This window comes from Osmia lignaria, chromosome 5, assembly GCF_051020975.1.
Source record: "Osmia lignaria lignaria isolate PbOS001 chromosome 5, iyOsmLign1, whole genome shotgun sequence".
NCBI classification, from domain to species: Eukaryota; Metazoa; Arthropoda; class Insecta; order Hymenoptera; family Megachilidae; genus Osmia; species Osmia lignaria.
Genome location: NC_135036.1, coordinates 6,560,637 through 6,579,574, shown reverse-complemented (window position 1 = coordinate 6,579,574; position 18,938 = coordinate 6,560,637). Strand labels below are relative to the sequence as shown.

The 18,938-nt window shown below is 32.1% G+C and overlaps 6 protein-coding genes across 10 annotated transcripts; 2 read left to right on the top strand and 4 right to left on the bottom strand.

Annotated features, from left to right (window-relative positions):
• Positions 1-379: 379 nt before the first annotated feature.
• On the bottom strand, positions 380-2,461 carry Rae1 (ribonucleic acid export 1). The gene is made up of 6 exons (XM_034332166.2): positions 1,873-2,461; positions 1,614-1,787; positions 1,470-1,541; positions 1,114-1,395; positions 829-1,023; positions 380-596 (listed from the first exon to the last, which is right to left on the bottom strand). The coding sequence occupies exons 1-6, from the start codon at positions 2,128-2,130 to the stop codon at positions 510-512; spliced, it is 1,068 nt and encodes a 355-aa protein (XP_034188057.1). The 5' UTR covers positions 2,131-2,461; the 3' UTR covers positions 380-509.
• Positions 2,462-3,057: 596 nt separating this feature from the next.
• Positions 3,058-4,641, bottom strand: LOC117607839 (uncharacterized). Its single transcript, XM_076688250.1, has 3 exons — positions 4,500-4,641; positions 4,222-4,361; positions 3,058-4,164 (listed from the first exon to the last, which is right to left on the bottom strand). Exons 2-3 carry the CDS (start codon positions 4,262-4,264, stop codon positions 3,674-3,676), a joined length of 534 nt encoding a protein of 177 aa, XP_076544365.1. The 5' UTR covers positions 4,265-4,361; positions 4,500-4,641; the 3' UTR covers positions 3,058-3,673.
• Positions 4,642-8,050: 3,409 nt separating this feature from the next.
• Positions 8,051-10,045, top strand: LOC117607838 (uncharacterized). Its single transcript, XM_034332005.2, has 3 exons — positions 8,051-8,136; positions 8,595-8,649; positions 8,844-10,045. Exons 1-3 carry the CDS (start codon positions 8,116-8,118, stop codon positions 10,043-10,045), a joined length of 1,278 nt encoding a protein of 425 aa, XP_034187896.1. The 5' UTR covers positions 8,051-8,115.
• Positions 10,046-10,125: 80 nt separating this feature from the next.
• Positions 10,126-14,999, bottom strand: LOC117607836 (lisH domain-containing protein ARMC9). 5 transcript variants are annotated; one of them, XM_034332003.2, is made up of 18 exons: positions 14,861-14,999; positions 14,587-14,750; positions 14,398-14,527; positions 14,268-14,329; positions 13,902-14,132; positions 13,625-13,833; positions 13,224-13,554; positions 12,972-13,145; positions 12,658-12,906; positions 12,237-12,548; positions 12,028-12,155; positions 11,872-11,956; positions 11,543-11,811; positions 11,278-11,395; positions 10,982-11,208; positions 10,849-10,916; positions 10,515-10,545; positions 10,126-10,332 (listed from the first exon to the last, which is right to left on the bottom strand). In XM_034332003.2, the coding sequence occupies exons 2-18, from the start codon at positions 14,716-14,718 to the stop codon at positions 10,215-10,217; spliced, it is 2,874 nt and encodes a 957-aa protein (XP_034187894.2). In that variant the 5' UTR covers positions 14,719-14,750; positions 14,861-14,999; the 3' UTR covers positions 10,126-10,214. The 5 variants fall into 5 exon arrangements, with proteins under 5 accessions (XP_034187894.2, XP_034187891.2, XP_034187892.2 ...); XM_034332000.2 differs by having other exon boundaries at positions 14,587-14,760; positions 14,861-14,997; XM_034332001.2 differs by having other exon boundaries at positions 11,278-11,392; positions 14,587-14,760; positions 14,861-14,997.
• A 388-nt stretch (positions 15,000-15,387) lies between these two features.
• On the top strand, positions 15,388-16,486 carry LOC117607840 (putative RNA/DNA demethylase ALKBH6). Its single transcript, XM_034332010.2, has 5 exons — positions 15,388-15,527; positions 15,613-15,789; positions 15,874-15,981; positions 16,060-16,158; positions 16,229-16,486. Exons 1-5 carry the CDS (start codon positions 15,483-15,485, stop codon positions 16,484-16,486), a joined length of 687 nt encoding a protein of 228 aa, XP_034187901.1. The 5' UTR covers positions 15,388-15,482.
• Positions 16,487-16,581: 95 nt separating this feature from the next.
• thoc7 (THO complex subunit 7) lies at positions 16,582-17,523 on the bottom strand. Its single transcript, XM_034332011.2, has 3 exons — positions 17,382-17,523; positions 16,850-17,274; positions 16,582-16,764 (listed from the first exon to the last, which is right to left on the bottom strand). Exons 1-3 carry the CDS (start codon positions 17,389-17,391, stop codon positions 16,582-16,584), a joined length of 618 nt encoding a protein of 205 aa, XP_034187902.1. The 5' UTR covers positions 17,392-17,523.
• Between the last annotated feature and the right edge of the window lie 1,415 nt (positions 17,524-18,938).

Below are 18,938 nucleotides of genomic sequence, written 5' to 3'. Positions count from 1 at the left end.
TGATCATTTTCAAATTACGACAACATAGTAATTTATACAAATGTTTTTGTTTGATTAATTAACACAACACAATGGTATTGATTTGTTAAATGAAATTGGACTTATATTTATTTCGAAAAACAGGTAGATAAAACATAGTTTCTGTATTAGTTTTGAGATGTAAAAGAATTTTTTACCGAAATTATTTTTTTACATTTTTACACGGACAAAAAAAAGGAAATAAGACTTTTCTTGCATGTATATACTACTTTGTACAATAAGCTTGTGTGAAAAAGTGAAATATATACATAATGAAAATGTAAACTACAATTGTATTGTATATCAAAGCTATTTACAATTTATTAATAATGGTATAATGGCAGAAAACGTCTCACGTAGCTGAAAGATATAGGAAAGTTATAATTTATTAATAAGAACAGTATAACCTGTAATTGTAATTATAAAACCTAGTATCTTAAAAACGCATCACAGAATTCAGAAACTTGTTAATTAGATGGTGCTCCTCTGGTTTACGGTGAGGCTTTAGGCTTTAGTTCTTCAAAACATGGTCTAAGGAATATGGAGTTTTTCTTTGCCGGATTATAATATTCATGACCCTGTAATATAAACGTATTAGTATTAATCATTTTTCTTAGAGATGTTAAATTTAATTAGTATTATTTCAAACGAACATTCATCTCAGACATTATGTATAGAGATTAAAATAACTAAAACTTGAAAAGTATTATTAATATTTATAATTTTCAATCCCCTTTGGTCCTCTACATGATATAAAATATAACTCCATATTAAAATAATGCACTTAACAACCATATACAAGAAACATACTTTTGACCAATCATAAGATACTGCATATGCAAATATTTGCCCATTATGATTAAAGCAACAACGTGTAATTGGTTGTTCCATAGGTTCAGAAGACTTTAGTTTAGTTCTTGCATCTTTATCCCAAAATCCAAATGTGCCATCTCCTCCAACAGTAGCAACAGTACCATGAACAGGGTGAAATGCAATATCATTCACCTAAACATTAGAATTCAAGAAATTCAAACAAATTTTGAATACAGAAATTTGACCTTTAAAAAATTCATCGCGAGATTTAATTAAACCAACCGCATAAATATCTTGATATCCATTGGGAGTTCCATTTGTCCTATGACATTTGAAAGTGAAATTTTCTTTAGAGCTTAAATTCAAATGATGTATTGCCACACGACCCTCCGTACTACCGATTGCAAAACCAGTAGGAACCTTTTTCTTATCCCTAAAGATAGCAACGCATCTATACTGATATTTCAGACTTAATTCTACTGTTTTATATTCCCTAGGACTGCCTTCTAATTGGTAAACTATCAATCCACGTCCTGCAGTTCCTACTACAGCCATTGGATAGTCCTATAACAATTCAAAGCAGTTAACAATAGTTGAGACAATAGTTATGACTTAAAATGACTGTTACATGTACTTACAACATCTGCACAATAGCATCTTTCAATTAAATTTATAGTCATTGCTGGCTTAGGACATCTTAAATCCCAAAACTGCAAAGTTTAATTATGCATTATTATCTCTGCATTATAAAGAAATATTACATACAAGAAATGGCAACATACTCTTAGCGTTTTGTCCCAGGAACCTGTCATAAGGCATGAATATGTGCTTGCTTTGATCCAGTGGCAAGTTTTAATTGGTGCATCGTGTTGTGCAACTTGAATGCTCTGATTCGAAGCTAAGTCCCAGCACTTTGCTGTTTTATCGCAAGATGCCATAAACACTTTTGTTCCATCCTATTTTAAGCAGAAGTATACATTTGAAATACTGTTTCAATGAAATTATTCTTAGCAAGGTTTACTATAAAGTAAATAAACTTACATCGCTCCAACAAACATCTAGCACAGGAGCTGCCATAGATTGCATCGACTTGGGAACTGTTTTTCCAGATTGTTCGACCTCCCAACAGCGGACATTGCAATCCCACGAGCCAGCAACGAGAAAATTTTGTGGAATCGAGGCAGGACTAAATGCAAGACTGGAGACGGAATCGTCTGGAGGTGAAACAACCTCAAAATCTTGCATTGGATTTGATGATGTTGTAGTGCCGCTTCTTAATCCTCCGGTTTGATTGAACATCTTTGGATCACCTTCTTCTGAGAAAGCTTCGTTTCACACGTAAGGACGATGCCCTCAGCTCCGTGATTGAATTGTTTAATTCGTGTATAACAAATACTCAACACTCGCACGTGCGGTGTATTTGCGTGTTGTTGCGTGTCAAACAATACAAAATAGCGCTACCGTCTAGAAAACTGTAGAATGAATACTTCGTCTAAATTTTGGGATGGTAAGTTCATTCGTAGAAACGACGTAAGCAGATGGCGAAGCGGTCAACTCTATAATGCCTTTGTTCTCGAAGGGTCCTGAATTTGTGCCTCGAGAATGCTCGAGAACGAGCAAAATTTGCTTTATCCTAATATAAAAATATGAAACACTTTGCGCTGCAACAGTCTAATGCAAGTTGACGGTCATAGCAAATTGCTTCGTTATATTATATTGATACCTGATGAAGAATTTATGCCTTAATTGCAAAATTAAAGCGCAATTGGAAACATAATCTTTACTTCCTTTGTTTCTATTCTTTAGAAATCAATCAAACTCAGTATAAGATCGAAAAATTATTAAAATAATTGTTTGACAAATTTGTGTTTTAAAAAGACCGCCATGAATTAAATATTTTTAAATTCGATCCTAGCGCCATCTATACGAAAACGGCTCAAACTACTCAACGAGTTACCGATCGATTTTTTCGAAACAGGGAACACCCGCGCCATCTATCCGGAAAGGGTGGAAACTACTTACCGACTAGTTTCAGCCGCCTTCGTATAGATGGCGCTAGGATCGAATTTAAAAATATTTATGGCAGTCTTTTTAAAACAAGTTTTGTGCTAATTTCTAAAGAAAAATAGAATCAAAGGGAATAAAAATGGTGTCTTTTCAGTTGTAAGTGCGGACTGTGATAGAAGAGCCATCATAACTAATATAACAAAAGATTATTATTTATTTTCAGATTAAATGGGAGAATGTCCCAATTCAATGATCCACATTTAGCTTATAAAGTCATTCGCTTAGCGTCAGTCTGTTTTTCAACTTTATAATACTTAAATTAACAAAATGTCTAAAATTTGTATTATTTATTAACACTTATATCGTTGAGTACGGCTAGAAAAAAGTGGTAAGATACGGGCATGGATACAAAAGTATATGAAATTCTGGAAATAAGGTCAACAAGCGGTTTATAAATAAATCTTTTGTAAAAACATTCGTATTTCGGAATCCAAAAATATACTGACGACACAGTAATAATATCACGTGCATAATCTCGTCTAAAACGCTGATTTTCCTCACTAATTACCATTGTTTTGGCCGATGCCGTTTTCTAAAATCATCGGTTTAAGCGTGAAGACGAGCTTTTGGAGCGCTCATGGAACACAAACTTCTCTAAAATGATTGGCCTGTCTTACACCTCGTCTGTGATATAACTGTAATACCAGTATAATACTATTCATGACTTTTTTTAAATGTACACGTTATTTTTACTAATTAGTTTAAAGATATGCGACATAAAAAAATATTTTGCATTTTGTATGAAAAATAAATATTTCCTCTTGGGAGGAATGCTCTATCTCCCAATATATTCAGCGATATAATAATCGCAAATAACCAAAGTTTCATAGTCTACGACCGGTTCTTCTTGACCATTAACAGCTATATAACATGCTTGATGGTTTGGTTGTATTTTTCCTATATGATATACACCTTCGTGTAAGACACGGCCAATGAAAAGGGCATATCCGTCTTCGCTTTCACCAGCAGGAAGTGCATGTAATGGAACGCTACCTTCCCATGACTTTACCCAATTTATATCTTTACAACATAATACTTGAAATTCTTTTTTATCGTGGGCTGATCCGCCCCACGCAATTGTGCATAAGTTATTCCTAATACTTCCGGGTGTAACCGAGTCTCTATGACGAGCACGACCTATGTACAAACCATCTTCAGAAGCCATTATAGCATTTGGTGGAAGACCATATGATTCGTTATAATCTATCCAAAAATGAGATGTATCCATCAACTGTTGTCTGATAACTGTAGATGTACAAACTGATTCTGAAAGAGATAGACAGATAAATGAAGTTTCGTGCACGATAACATTTCAAAACATACCTTCTACTAAGAATTCACCGGTAGCTCCCCATGCTGTGCTCATTCCTATGTAATTTATGACAAATGGGTTTCTGTCTTTGTATGACAGAAAAACTTCCCCATCTCTACGGCCAACATTTAACAGTCCATCGCACGACCACCTGTTCAATATTCAATTATTAATATATAATTAATTAAAATCAAATTATATAGTTTCCTAACACATATTGCAATATGTGATGCAATATGTTTTAATATATGATTTCTAGTTAATTATATCAGATAAATAAATTTATTGCCTTTATTGATATTATATTATTGCTTCAAATTATATAGATTGCTTCAATTTCTTACTGTATCCAGAAATTGCACATATGTTGAGCATTTAATATGTTCCTTGTTTCAGCCTCTGCAACATCAGGTTCTTCGTTATTCCTTTTTATCGCTGACATTGTGTTTCCCCATCCTCCAATAACAATCTATAATAATAAAATATGTGTACTTCATATACCAAAGTTAAAAAGATTTCAAATAATTTAAGATTTTAAACTATACCTCGTACACATTAGAATCTCCACCCAAATGGGTACGTAAAGAAATTCTTGCATCATGAGCAGCTTGTACGCTTAAATTAAAACGGGACTTTGTGATGGGAAAATAACGATATTCCATACTGTCCGGAGTAATGATCCTAACTTAAAATATAATTATTATTGCATTTTAATGAAATTTAGTATTATTCATACATACTAAATATGAGAACATTGCAGCAACGATTAAATTTAATTTATTAATACAATCTATTGAATTCTTCTCTATAATATTGAGAGAAATATGCTTTTCTATATATGCAGTTGAATATTGATCAGGTTATTCTGATTATAACTGTTATCAAAGAATAGACATGATAGAACTCATATGTTGATATTTAATGTACTTACTGAAAGACATGGTTGATGGTTCTATTGGTATATACGTATTTTACAAGAAACAATAATAATCAACTGTAAAAGAGTGAAAAGCCACGACGAGATTTAAATCTCTTAATTTGTAACTGTGGTTATATTTTCTACATGATCTCATCGTATGGTAGATTGTCACATCCTGATACGATTGAACTTGCATACAGACGTAATATTCCAATCCATAGAATCGAACGTTTCTTTAATTGGCGGACTACCAGAATATAATACGCATGCGTTGCACACAGAACAATTATTGGCATGGATTCAAATTTTAAAACTGCGTAAACGAGAAAACGCAATTTTTATTTTAGTCAATTCTCTCCGCTTACCGCGTCGTTGAATACGACCGCATTTAAAAACAGTTTCAAAAGTCATCTGTCAGCAGGTCAGAGGATAGCGAAGTTATTTGTATCGCATCAACTGGTATTACCACATACCTTTTCCACTTTCGCGCCAGAAATCTATCTCGCCTTGAAAGTGTAATGTTAATGCATCTGGTAGCGTATCTTATTAGCCCTTCTTTACACAAACATGCTGCATTCTTTTCACAAGCTTTATTATTCATCGTCGGACTGAAAATAAGATGTAAAATAAAAATTAAGCAAAAACAATTAAATTCAAGTTATTCATTTGAATAATGATACGAATTATTAATATCTAATTTCTTTAATACATAAAATACTTCTAATCCTTTTTATCGTTAGCTTAGAATTTCTAACATGAACTGACATTGGCAGAGAAGTAACTATTAATGATGCAGAACGTCGCACGTATGTTTAGCGTACTTCACAGAATGCAAAATGTTTGATATGCAACATCAAAGAAGCGTCTACTTAGGATTAGTATAGCGTCCACTTTCCATTTTCATTTTACTTTCTTCGTGGTATACTAATGCTTTGCATTGTTACGGGCATACAACTTTTACCATTCGACAACTACTTAATGATGTATTAGAGAAGCACGGTTCGCATTTTAATATAGAACAAAATAAATAATGTTCTATTAAAAGTATCCTAGATCTTTATCATTTACGTATAGGAATTCAGCCGATTCAACTGCACTACCAACACACGTTTCAATGAGTACGTGTGCGCACGGAAAGTAGAAAGCATTGCAGAAGATAATGACAAGGATGCAGCGGTGTCATTCCGGTTTTCGTGTCAGAACACAGCGTGCGATCGTCCCTACACGTTCGTTATCCACATATGATGTATCTAATAACATCTGGATCATTGTATTTTGAAATAAATTAACTTATGAAGTTATACTTCTACAATTTCATTGATGGATGCAATTTACAGAGAACAATTTGGATATCTTTTGTAAACCTAAGGAAAAAGGAAAATATTAAATCTGTTTAAATAATAGTGGAATTCAATTTTACCCAAAAGATCCGTCGAAGTGCTTAAGGGAGCCTCGAGAAACTTTCTTTCGAAGGAAAGCAATTGGTATTCAAGAAACCCATGCGTTTTATGCGGGATGTAAACCGACCAAGGTACTCGTACCGATGTTTAAGAATTTCGATCCCTGTATAGAGATATTCCCGGGCATTTTCTACATCCATGCTTTAAAATAGAAGCACGTCCATCCTCGAGCAGTTTCTCAGGACTCCTTTGATCAAAATGAGAAGATCGCGTGCTTGCACCGTACAGTTAAAAGGCCCTGAAACAATGACTTTATGTAATGATTATTTAACTCCATAAACGTGTCTATTAAACGGGATTAAGAGCGCTAGTTATTAAAGCAATGTTTTATTCATGTTGCTAATGTACTTACATCATGTGAACATATATTGTTCAAGTATTGTAATTAACATATTCAACGCGACGCATATTTTCCATCAGTTTGTATGAATTAGCCTGTGACTCATCAATCAGTCGGTTCAAGTTTAACGCGTTGATTAAATTTCTTAAAAATTCTTAAGATACTTGTTTCATTCTTACTCCAAGAAAATCCTGAAAAAGGTGAAAGTTCAATGAACAAAAATACGAAATAAACAGTGATTTTGTATGATAATGAGCAGACATACTCGATTTATCGTTCTTCAAGATTATTATTATATTCTGAATCTGGACGCAAACGTAACATTGCTCTTCCTCCTCTCTCGAGCCTCGCCAAAGGAAAGTTATTCATCCACCGTAACAAATATATGTTAACCTTGGCAATGGTAATGCATAGAAATCGGGACAGCATTTTTACGAAAGCCTGCGTCGTACTGAGTACAGTGGAATCCTTCGAGCGAGCTAATTAAAATAAAAGAAGTCTTAACTGAGAGTTCACTCGTGTATGAAACGGATGGTTTATAAATAACATACAATTGCGAAAATATATGCTACAGTTTTTATAATAACACATATTAGAGTCAGGGAGACTATTGTCATTAAATTACAATCTTTATGGCTTTTTGTAACAAGAAACCCAATGTATTTTTAAAGCTACTGTAACATTTATTATTACCAAAAATATAAGTTAAATTTAAATTAAACTTTGTTTAGTATTTATTACAATTTTCTTCTGTTTCTTTGATTACATGGAAGACTTTGTACACGTAATAACAATGCCAGTATTACGTTCCAAGCAGCCATTTAAAGGTACCGTGAAAGGGATACTTTTCTACATGGATTAAAAAGTCTAATTACGCTAGGTAGGTCATGCTACTTATAGTTCACTGAATAGTCAGTCACACTGACCCATTGCTTTCCCCGTAAAAGTGAAGAGTTAAATCAGGTTGACTCTTTCTCCCTGCTCTGTATGGTCGGGTACCAACCAATGTCCTATCAGTATGTGCACATCAAGATCGCTTTTACCTTTTTGTGAGCGAGGAGGGATTCCTAGGAGTATAAAACAGTAAGGAGCCGATTCACGTGCCAGTATGTGTGTAGTTTCAATTTGATTGAGAAGACATTGGGGTCGTTAAATATAATCCAATTGAAATCGGCCCACCCTTATCATGGGGAGAATCATTTCACTCGTGAGTAATCATCAACATTCGCTCTTTTTAAAACACATTTCATACATTTCTGATAATTCTTATCATTCATTTGTCATAAGTTTAAATATCCTTCATTGAAGAGGGTGTTTTTCACTTCCATTCTATTCACTGCAATAAAACATAGTAAAGATTAAATACATTAATTTTTTCTTCAGAAAAATAGTAAAATTAATAGCATTATAATAAAATACCGAATTTAATTTGGATCACAAAGGATCTTGAGAAAAATCTTGAGTGAAATCAAGGTCTAATTACTACCAAGTATTTGTAGAAGAAACGTCGGTTCTCAGAGCATTAAATCCTTATTATTAACGCTTTGTAGTGTCACAGTTCAGTTAACTCTTAATTAGCGTGATAATGTTTCGTGATTTAACTGGATAGATTATCTTCCATCGCATCGTGATTATTCATTTATGGTGAAACTGTTCTACTTATAGAGCGCGGTAATCCTCTGCTGCGTCCTACTAGCACGAGCGGAACCTCCAGTTACCAGTACGTATAGTAATTGCATTTCTTCTGTAAAAGTTGTTAGAAAATAATTGTGTGTTTTTATGAAGTCTAATACTTCCTTCCCTGCTTTAATAAATTATTTTTTATAATTCTTTTATCTTATAATCAAACAAAATAATTATTGGTCCATTGTTAAAATAATGTATGTCCATTGTTCTTCATTCAATTCATTGTAGGCTACTCCATTACCGGGGATAACAATGGATACGAATATAATAGCAACATCATCAATGGGGCCTATATAGCAGGCAAAGAAGGTCACAGAGAAACTGCAGACTTTTACAGTGGAGGGAATAATGGACACTCATTGACCACCAGCAGGAACCAAGGAAATCTCGAAGAAAGTTTAAGAAGCAACTCTTACGCGTTTTCTCCAACTTCCCATAATACTGGCTACTCAGAGTACTCTGGTAGCACTCGAGACAATCTTGCTAGCAGCCCCTATCTCGTTAGCAATCCAGCTCAGTCCAATTACGAGACATACACCAGCAGCAGCGTTAATGGTGATTCAAATTTTGAGAGTTATACTCAGGGCACCGATCAGGCGAGTTCGGATTTCAATCAATTCTCCAGCAAGCCAAAGACTTCTGCCTTCATGAGATTTGCTGATAGTCTTCCTGGTGCTTCTAGTACAGTTGGTTACTCTGAATTAGGTTCTGAGGGTTCCTCCTTCAAAGAGTACTCTGGTGATTCCTTTAGAGGTCACACTTCACAGAGAGGATACATGGATGGTGATCAAGTCTTCCATAGAGAGCCTTCGAGCTCTTTCAATAGCCCTAGTCATGATTATTCCTATAGCCAACAAAAGGATGGTATGTTTGGAATGGGCGGAGGTAGTAAATACGTGAATGACATATATCCATTCCACTCTGACACACGTTATGTAAGAGGAAATCATGGAGCCATGGGATCACCTGTATATGTATCAAGCTCTGCGCACAGCCCCTTCAGTGGTATGAGAGGAAGCTCTGGTCCTTACGGTTCAGGAAAATATAGTAAATATAACAAGTACATGGGTGAATATACTCCTGGTGGAGGTTTGAATTATCTTTCCAAAGATCAAGATGTTGATTACTTGTTCAGCCATTATGGTAAAGGCAGTGGAAAACTGGTACCGTTCAAAGAAACCAGACCAAGCAGTTATGGTAGCCAAGCTTATGTTGCAGGACCATCTTATATTAATAAAATCATTGGAATTCATAAAAGCAAACCGAGTTATATGAGCTATTCCAATGGCTCTCCTGTTGGCTATTCTTCAATGTCTAATTTACATGGTAGTTTCAGTGGTAACAGCTATAGTGATAATCCTTTGTTAAGAAGGTACCGAAGTAGTAATTATGTACCTGGACATCCTAGCATATATTCTGGTTATTATTGATGGTTTACGTGCGATGAGTGTGATGATGACGTATTATGTTCTGTATATATTTATTGTATGAGATATTTAAACTTAATTAAAAACATGATTGTTATGCGTTATTTAAAATAAAATTATTAAAAAATTTATAAAAGGTATTCGTCTTCTTTATCATTCTTCAAGGCTTGAATCAAGGTGGGGTCCGTGGAAGTTTTGGCCTAGATAAGAACGCTTCTTCCGTGTCAAGTTCTGTTTCTCGTCTCCATGTATCATTATGATTTACAGTTTCATTCCCACTACTACTGTTCCTGTAAAAAGAATGTCTAACTCTAAGTAATAATAAATGTATCTTGAAAGTAAAATAAAATATATAATTTATTTGAAAGTTCACAGTGTACAAAAAGATTTAAATTTTAATATAAAATGGTCAATAGTGCATAACTATGTACAAAATCACAAAGTGCAATTGAACATTAACATCTTGACTCACAGTGATGCAATACTGCTCAGCTTCTCCATGACTGAAAAAAAGTAATAATTTTTTAAAGATACTGATAATACATTTTATTAATTAATAGCGGTATTGAATGTCGTTCAAGGGTTTATCACTTTCATTTACTTGATCTAATTTTCCCAAGATCACGACCTAACATACGTTTAGGAGAAAGTTACGAGGCTTTCACTATCTAGTACTTGAATTATATCTTACTTGTCAAACGTGCTTAGATATCTGGATTTAGAACCGTTCGAACTAGTAATTAATTATCGGATACCTGTTTTGCTGAAATGGAAGTAACATAGAAATCTATATGGATGATTCTCACCTGAAGAATCAGCTTTACTTCCAACTGCTAGGAACACAGAAGATGTTACAGTCACTTTACTGTTTTGCCTGGAAAAAGACTTTGCGTTAACTCAATGATATTAAATTTGATTCTTTGTAAAACAATAACGAACTTCGAACATTGATTTTCGAGCAAATATATAGCACTTTCATTAAACAATTCATTTACAGAATTTTTATGATCTTTTATTATTCTTAATTGCGAGTCTTCTGAATCTTTATTTCGTTTATGAGGTTTTTGTAATTTCATTTCAACTTCTGAGTCAATTTCCTCGGAATTTTCAATTGAAGATTTAGAACGATTCCGGTTTTTATTCGTAAACTGTTTAGAAATGCGCTCCTTGAAAAAATGGTAATTTAAATGATGGTACGTTCCCATAATAACGCCCTGTTATTTCTCATTAAATACCTTAGACGAGGAAGAAATTAACTTAGTTACACGCGACTGTGATTTTGGATATAAGATTGTTTTTTCAGTGAAATCTTGTATGACCATAATGTTATGTTTGTCTTTCATATGTTTTCTTCTTGAAAGATAATGTATCATTGGATGGTTAAAATATATGAAAAATATAAAATTTTATTATTCTCCCAATATATGAAGTATATATGCAAACGCGTTTAAATGGATTTGGGAAGAAATAAATTTCAATAGGAGTACTACATAGTAATACCTTGGAAAATTATCCTCCTGTAATACTGCTTCATGTTCAGAACATAAATTTTTAACTTGACTCGTTTGTAAACTGTGGTTAATCGTATCTGTTTTAACATAATCTGTTTGGGCGATAGATGATACTTCGGTATTCATTTCTTTTCGTTGAATTACTTTCCGTAAAATCGTATAACACGATGCAAGTAATGCTTCTCCACATAATTCTCCATAGTTACTTTTTACCGGATCATTTTCTTCTAATTGACTTTCTACTACATCAAACTCCTCCTGAAGAAATAACAATTTTCTATTGATAGGGAACAAAATATGCTATGAATTATTACTCACATTATCGTTATCTGCCATTTCTTCATCTTCCGTTTTAATAGTAATTTCACCTTTATGGATTTTTAAAATGTGATCCAAATGTTTTCTATTAAACATGTCATTTTTAATTTTGGGAAATAATATAATTTTTGTGTAACACATCAGAAACTATTTTACCTTATCTCTCCAGTTTTATATTTACTGTACTGTTCTAGCATGGATGAAAATTTCATTTTTTTGGCTTCTTCATTAATTTTATAATTTGTCAAAAAGTTGTTTAATGCCCCATTAACATACGGCAATGCCTAATATAAATGTGGATTTCAATTAAACTTTATATTATTACAGTTATATTTATAAAACACACAGGAAGAAAATTATTATACCGATGCATGATCCATTAAAAGCAAAGTAATTAACGTTGAAATAAGTAAGGATGCCATTGCAGATGCTCTTTTTTGAGCTACATGATGTAATGATAAGTTCATCAAAAGAGCTGTAGCATATTCTAGTCGGTAAGAATCCATAATGCGACACTGGTCATGCAAATGATGAATTAACCATTCTACTAATCCATTTTCAATCATATACAGTCTTTGCTGTTTTCGTAATGATAATTTCTGCAGCATTGCAATCATCATGTTACAGGTCACTGTATCTATATTATTATCACAGATATTACTAAGGCATTTATATACCTAAAATATTCATTCTATTAATTGTATTATTTTATTTCAAAGAATTAGAATAAAACTTGCAACATAACTAAATTAAAATATATAAGGATTAATAAAACTATGTTAGTACCATATCAACAACAGTAGAATCAAATGACAAATAATCTCGTCCACATCTGAATGATGCTAAAGTATTTAATAATCTCGTGACTGACTGCTGCAAAGGATGCGGTATAATAAAGTTTTCTGGAGTTAATAAGTGTGGCAAAATCGATTTGCCTTTATAACTAGCAATTTGACTGTGAAGGCCAAGTAAATCTTTACTTATATACTCGTGTAGTGTCTCATCCCTTTCCCCAGGTTGACCAAAAGTTATTTTCTGAAAACCATTTATATTTTAATTTTAAAATTTTATAGATCATCCATAAGAGTGTACTGACTTACCCTTCTCAATGCTTGCAAGAGGAACAATTTGACTTTAATACTTCCATTAATTAGGTGTAATTTAATCTTTTTGAAATCCAGTAATTTTGGAGGAACAGATATACTGTATGACATAGAATGTTTAACAATATTCATATCAGAACGGGATTTGTCTGACAGTGCTTCTGAGGAACACTGTATACATATATGAAAAGTAACATAACATTATCATTCAAAATATATGTATATGTATATAGAAAATCTACTGCTTACATGTGAACTATCTCGTATATTTTGATTAAACAAATCTGGAAAAATTTTTATACAAGTTTCTAACATAGCTTGGAAATCAATTGATTGCCCTTTTACTGAGTTTTCTAAAGCAGTTGTTAATACTCTTGCAATGCTCATCAATTTATGATAATCAGCATGCAATTTATGAAATCTCAGCTTCAGTTTTTCATAATTAGAACGAACAGTACATAAATTGGTTTGTGTTAGCGCTAATTCTTGAGTACACTGCAATAATTTTTTATGGCCTCTGCCAGAATATGATGAAGGTATTTCTTCTGCAGATGAGTTTATTGATACAGTTTGTATACTTCTGTAAAAAAAAATAATCACCATTAAAGTTTATTTAATTTAAGAAACACAGTACTGACAGTATTTCTCACTTTGTCTTTTGATTGTAATTTGTATCACTGCATAAGCTATATTGTTCTCCAGTTTCTCCATCTTCTAAAAATATTGGAATGTTTCTATCATTTGGTACAATCGGTATATTGTCTCTAGTTAATTTTTCTGCGACTATATCTTTTTTCAATTCTTCTGATTGAAATTCTTGATTTGAAGAAAATTTGTTGAAACCATCATCGCTAAAATTCTTAAAAATTACATAAACTTTTATGAATTATTTTACATATACATTTTTAGTTACCTTGTTTTACTTACTGGTTTGTATTCATTAAGAAATAGCTGTACATTGTCTCTCAATTCATCTATCCAACTCTGTTCAAATATTTTAGATAGAAATGGTTCTGCATATGGATCTTCAATAAAGGGTAATGCAAAAAACGGCCGCAGTTCAATATCATTTTCTAATTCTTTACCTTCTGTATTTAAAAATACACATAATTGCTCCATATTCTCATTCATGTTTTTCTCTATTTCAGTTTTAACATGCTGTGTGTTATTAATGTTAAATCAGTTACAGCTGTTTCTTTTCCAATTATTATTAAATCAAAATTTATCAGATAAATAAAAAATAACTCAGGTGAAGTAATTGCTAAAAATCAAATTTAACATCATTGAAATTACCTCATCTTGCTCAAAATCTTGTTGATTTATGGATATCATAGAATCACTTGGATTAGTTTTATCTAAACAAAGCAAAAAGTATAAATTATGAATATTTCTATATTATTTAGAGTATACTCTATTGTTTTACCTTTCTCTTTACAACAATGCGAAAGTAACATACGTTTAGGTAACATTGTAAAATATACATGTAGATTCAACATCAGAATTTTATAAGCTCTTGTTTGTTTAGCATCATCAGGTACCAACAAATTCCATAACTAAAAACAAGAAATATCTTAGAAATTATAATAATAATTAAGTTAACAGATATTTTTACTTTGAAAAATGTTCTCCAATCTCCTGTCTTGTAACTTAACATCATGTTCTCATAATTAGCTGCATAGGTCACATTTTGAATTTCCAAATTTTCATCAAGATTTTTATGGCCCTTTATTGCAGCTTCTATCATTAATGCATCAGCAGTATTTTCAAAGTTGTTATCTATAAGAAACTATATACATTCTCTTTAAATAATTACAATATTAATTATTCTATAGTAATGTAGAATACAATAATTGCAATAATTTCACAGTACAATTTTCAAAATATACCTGATGAATTTTAAGAAGTTCTAATTCCTTGTTATCCATTTGATTTATTGCTTTACTCTCATCCATTTTCGTTCTTTATTTATTTAAATAATGATACGATGTTACAAACATCTAATATTGTTTTTCAGTGATTTGGTATTTAAATATTTGCGTAATTCGTGTAGTTGCGCCAAGGATGTTTTCTTCCATAAAATGATTGATTTTATGTAAGCACATCACTAACCCATTCGAATTGTTTGTATTTTCATGTTTGATAAGAAAACACTCTCTAATGTTATATGAAAAATGACGGAATACTACTGTATGCAAAATATAATTACTAATTTATTGTTGTCCAACAAAAAGTTTATAAGAGAAAATCAATTTAAGTCTTTGAAAACCTATGATTACCATAAAATGAAATGGTATTAGGCATAGGCGCTTACATCGAATATGTAACAGTAAAACAAAAGTTAACATAAATTTTTAATATTAAAAATGTATGACATTTATAGGTATACATGCCAGTAATAAACATGGACAAAATCAGTGTATTGAAATATCTGTTATTTTATACATAATATATCATTGATTGAATGCATTATTACTAGCTTTGTTATTTCTTCATTGCATTTATCTCAAAATGGAAGAATACAATTGTGTATTTCCCAAAAATGTGATTTCAGAGGTTTATTGTTGATATCATTACTACTTTTATCAAAGGTTATGTTTAATTTTTATATTGAAAAACTATTATATTCTATCTCTTATAGGTGCCCAAGTTGGCCATGTATATACCAAATTTTGTTACATCAGAGGAAGAAGAAGAAATAATCAAATATGTCAATAATGCTCCTTTGCCAAAGTGGACACAATTAAGTCATAGAAGGTTACAAAATTGGGGTGGTATTCCACACCCTAAAGGTATGATAGCAGAAGAAATACCAAGTGTAAGTATTTAACAATAATGTACAGAATTGTTTTAAGAAAGTAACATTAATATTAGATAACACAAATATGTTTTTCATTTTCAGTGGTTAACAAAATATGTTGACAAAGTTTCATCCTGTAATGTGTTTGAGAAGGGAAAGTTACCTAATCATGTCTTGATTAATGAATATTTACCAGGCCAGGGAATAATGGTATATGTTTAATCACATATAATTATAAAATACTGGGAAGCAATTAGAACAAAATGTAACATGTCTCATGTTTATCAGGCACATTCAGATGGTCCACTTTTCCATCCTATTGTAACAACCATTAGTTGTGGATCTCATACGCTTCTTGAGTTTTATAAACGACTTGACAGTACACAGGTTGTAGCAGTTATAATTGTTAAATTGCCATAATTAAGCATCATAAATTACTAATGATTTTCTTTTGCAGCAACATGAACAAAATCTAGAATTTAGTTTTCTATTGGAACCTAGAAGTTTGCTTATTCTGCAAGGAGATCTATATCATAATTATTTACATTCAATTGCAGAGAAAGATACTGATGTTGTTTCAAAATTAACTATGAAAAATTTGAGCATATGCGGAGAAGAATTTTCGGAAGGGCAGTTATTAAAAAGAGGTGTTAGGTTGTCTTTGACAATCAGACATGTTCCTAAGACTAGTAAATTAAAATTAAAATTTGGATAATATACTTTTATAAGAAAAACTTAAAAATTACGAAGTGCATTTATAAAATTTGAGCTTGTTCAAGCAACTTATAAATATGTATTTATAATTTTGTTTCAAGATGCTTCACTTTTAACTGGTACTGGAGTGTCTGGATCTTCATAATTTTCTAAACTCACATCCATTATTTCTTCATCACACTCATCTAACATTCCTTGTAAAGAATGTATAGAGGATATTAAGACATGAAATTGTTTCCTTCTCATTTCCAATTTGTGTTCTAATTGCTCAGACTTTTCCTGTACATTCAAATATTTAAATTACTTTTCTGAGTTGCAGAAACAACCTGCAGTTTCTTAATCATAATAATGCAAACTACTTTACCTTTAACTTGCCTAATTCTTCGCGTAGTGTAGTAAGTTTCAAATTAGTTTCTACTCTGTCCGGTTGTTCATTTATGACTTTTGCCAATACATCATATTCAATTCTGTTCTTTCTTACACGTTTTGCTTCCTGTAGTTCTGCTTTTGTTTTTTCTATATCCTTTTTAGCCTCTTCAATTTGAACTTCAATTTCCTTGGACAATTTCTCATAACTTTTTAGTTCTTCTTGACTCATATTTGAGACTAATCTAGATTTCCTTTGTGCAAATTCACATTGAGCCAGTTGTGATAACATTCTTTCATGTAATGTATTGTCTACATCCGAGGAATTTGCCCATTTAATAAATGATTTCAAAAGCATATTTATTCTACGGTCATCTCCAGTACCATCTCCATCTATGAGCAATCTCCGACGTATTACCTCCTCTGAAAATGAAATGAAATGAATATATTAAGAGTAAATAAGTTTACAATTACGGGTGCTGTAAATATTTAGAATAGGTTATATTTATGTACTGATATGAATGACTCACCGTCACACATTTTTATACAAATTTTATAACTTAATATGATATGAAGTTTTATTGTGGAATTTATATTATTTATACATGTATTATTAATGTATATTAATTAGTACAGCATTGTTTTGAATCCGGCTACATATATATACCGCAGTTCACCAGAGTCCATAACTGCGACGCGCAGGTTGGAAGATGGTGGGGGAACGCAGCGAGCTCTCTGCTAATCGCTTTCCACTTCGTTTGGAAGTATCGCCAATCAGGGCGAAGATGCGCACTGGAGAAGCGCGAAGAACGAAAACTGGTCTTTTCGTAGTTATGGACTGTTATGGACTCTGGTGAACTGCGGTATACATACATTGCGCTTTCAAGTGCCTTCAAGCTGATGTTTAGCGACATCTAGTACATAACCCTAGAAGTAAGAGAGGTCACGAGAGGAGAAGCCCCATTTTAGCGTGAAATTTGAATAAGAATTAGAGCACACGGTATACATACGTATACAACTATGTACAAATTTAAATAATTTATAATTAATGCAACAAGTATAACATTAGAAACATTGGCTTCTTATAAATATACAGTGGACGTAAATATTTAAAAAACACAAAGATTGAAATGCAATAAATGCAACATTAAAGTTAATAATATCATACTGATATTTGTAACGATGCTAGAAGTTTTAACAACTAATAAGTAATTGAAATTGAAGTTAGATTAATTCATTGCCTTAAAAGTTTTAAATTAAGTAGGCAAAGACAGAAGTAATAACCTTGATAAAAAGTTATTAGGTTCTGAAGATAGCGAATACTATGTGCTCTCATTGCAATATTAAAATGATCCGCCATTACTTTAATAAACCTGTCTTCTTTGTTCCCTCCGTTCAGGCACCTTCCTACGTTTCTCAAAGACTTTCGGGCGCAGCAGTCGCAGATGTCACTGTACCCCTAATGAGCGCGCTATTTTTCACCAGTATTTTTATCCCGTTTATTGGCTGCCCGTTTCACAAACTGTCAGCCGGATATTAATCATCCCGCTGTTACGACTCTGCCTTTATTTCTTCTAAGGATAAAGAATGTAAGGGCCAAAGAAGGAGGGGTTCAGAGGGAAGGAAAACCTGTGTTCCTTCATTAGTAGCATTAAAACGGCACTAATGCAACGCATTTTGTTGCACGCTTACTTATTTGAAATTGATACAATGTTTATAAAATTATTTGCAATGATTTATCAATTACATTTAGGTAAAAATGATTGATAAATAACAATATGTAAATGTAGAGCATAGGGTACTTGTATCTGCTAATATTTCAATCAAATAATGTATAATAGTTTTTTTCTTTTTTTTGCAGAATGTGATATTAACGATCTAGAGAATTAGTTATCTGCTGGGATACAGGCAACTAAAACTGGTGTACCGACAAAGACAAAATTGATTTTAGCTTTATTATAAACACATTATTATTTATATTATTTATCGCGTTACTTACTTTTTTAAACATAAAAATTTATCTCCGTAAAACGTACATAATAATGCTCCATTTCCATCTCGATTTATGCTCCAATATATCATTTTTA

What these genes read in the sequence shown, in the direction of transcription:
- Rae1 (XM_034332166.2), bottom strand. Translation starts at nt 2,130, where the DNA reads ATGTTCAATCAAACCGGAGGATTAAGAAGCGGCACTACAACATCATCA. An exon ending in GATATCAAGATATTTATGCG is followed by an intron (nt 1,024 to 1,113) that starts GTTGGTTTAATT and finishes TCTAATGTTTAG; the next exon opens with GTGAATGATATTGCATTTCA. An exon ending in TATCTTATGATTGGTCAAAA is followed by an intron (nt 597 to 828) that starts GTATGTTTCTTG and finishes TTTATATTACAG; the next exon opens with GGTCATGAATATTATAATCC.
- LOC117607839 (XM_076688250.1), bottom strand. Translation starts at nt 4,264, where the DNA reads ATGAGCACAGCATGGGGAGCTACCGGTGAATTCTTAGTAGAAG. An exon ending in CGGTGAATTCTTAGTAGAAG is followed by an intron (nt 4,165 to 4,221) that starts GTATGTTTTGAA and finishes TATCTCTTTCAG; the next exon opens with AATCAGTTTGTACATCTACA.
- LOC117607838 (XM_034332005.2), top strand. Translation starts at nt 8,116, where the DNA reads ATGGGGAGAATCATTTCACTC. An exon ending in TGGGGAGAATCATTTCACTC is followed by an intron (nt 8,137 to 8,594) that starts GTGAGTAATCAT and finishes TTCTACTTATAG; the next exon opens with AGCGCGGTAATCCTCTGCTG. An exon ending in AGCGGAACCTCCAGTTACCA is followed by an intron (nt 8,650 to 8,843) that starts GTACGTATAGTA and finishes AATTCATTGTAG; the next exon opens with GCTACTCCATTACCGGGGAT.
- LOC117607836 (XM_034332000.2), bottom strand. Translation starts at nt 14,926, where the DNA reads ATGGATGAGAGTAAAGCAATAAATCAAATGGATAACAAGGAATTAGAA. An exon ending in AAGATTTTGAGCAAGATGAG is followed by an intron (nt 14,133 to 14,267) that starts GTAATTTCAATG and finishes AATAACACACAG; the next exon opens with CATGTTAAAACTGAAATAGA. An exon ending in CAGGAGGATAATTTTCCAAG is followed by an intron (nt 11,396 to 11,542) that starts GTATTACTATGT and finishes TTATCTTTCAAG; the next exon opens with AAGAAAACATATGAAAGACA.
- LOC117607840 (XM_034332010.2), top strand. Translation starts at nt 15,483, where the DNA reads ATGGAAGAATACAATTGTGTATTTCCCAAAAATGTGATTTCAGAG. An exon ending in CCAAAAATGTGATTTCAGAG is followed by an intron (nt 15,528 to 15,612) that starts GTTTATTGTTGA and finishes TATCTCTTATAG; the next exon opens with GTGCCCAAGTTGGCCATGTA. An exon ending in AACGACTTGACAGTACACAG is followed by an intron (nt 16,159 to 16,228) that starts GTTGTAGCAGTT and finishes TTTCTTTTGCAG; the next exon opens with CAACATGAACAAAATCTAGA.
- thoc7 (XM_034332011.2), bottom strand. An exon ending in AAGAATTAGGCAAGTTAAAG is followed by an intron (nt 16,765 to 16,849) that starts GTAAAGTAGTTT and finishes TTGAATGTACAG; the next exon opens with GAAAAGTCTGAGCAATTAGA.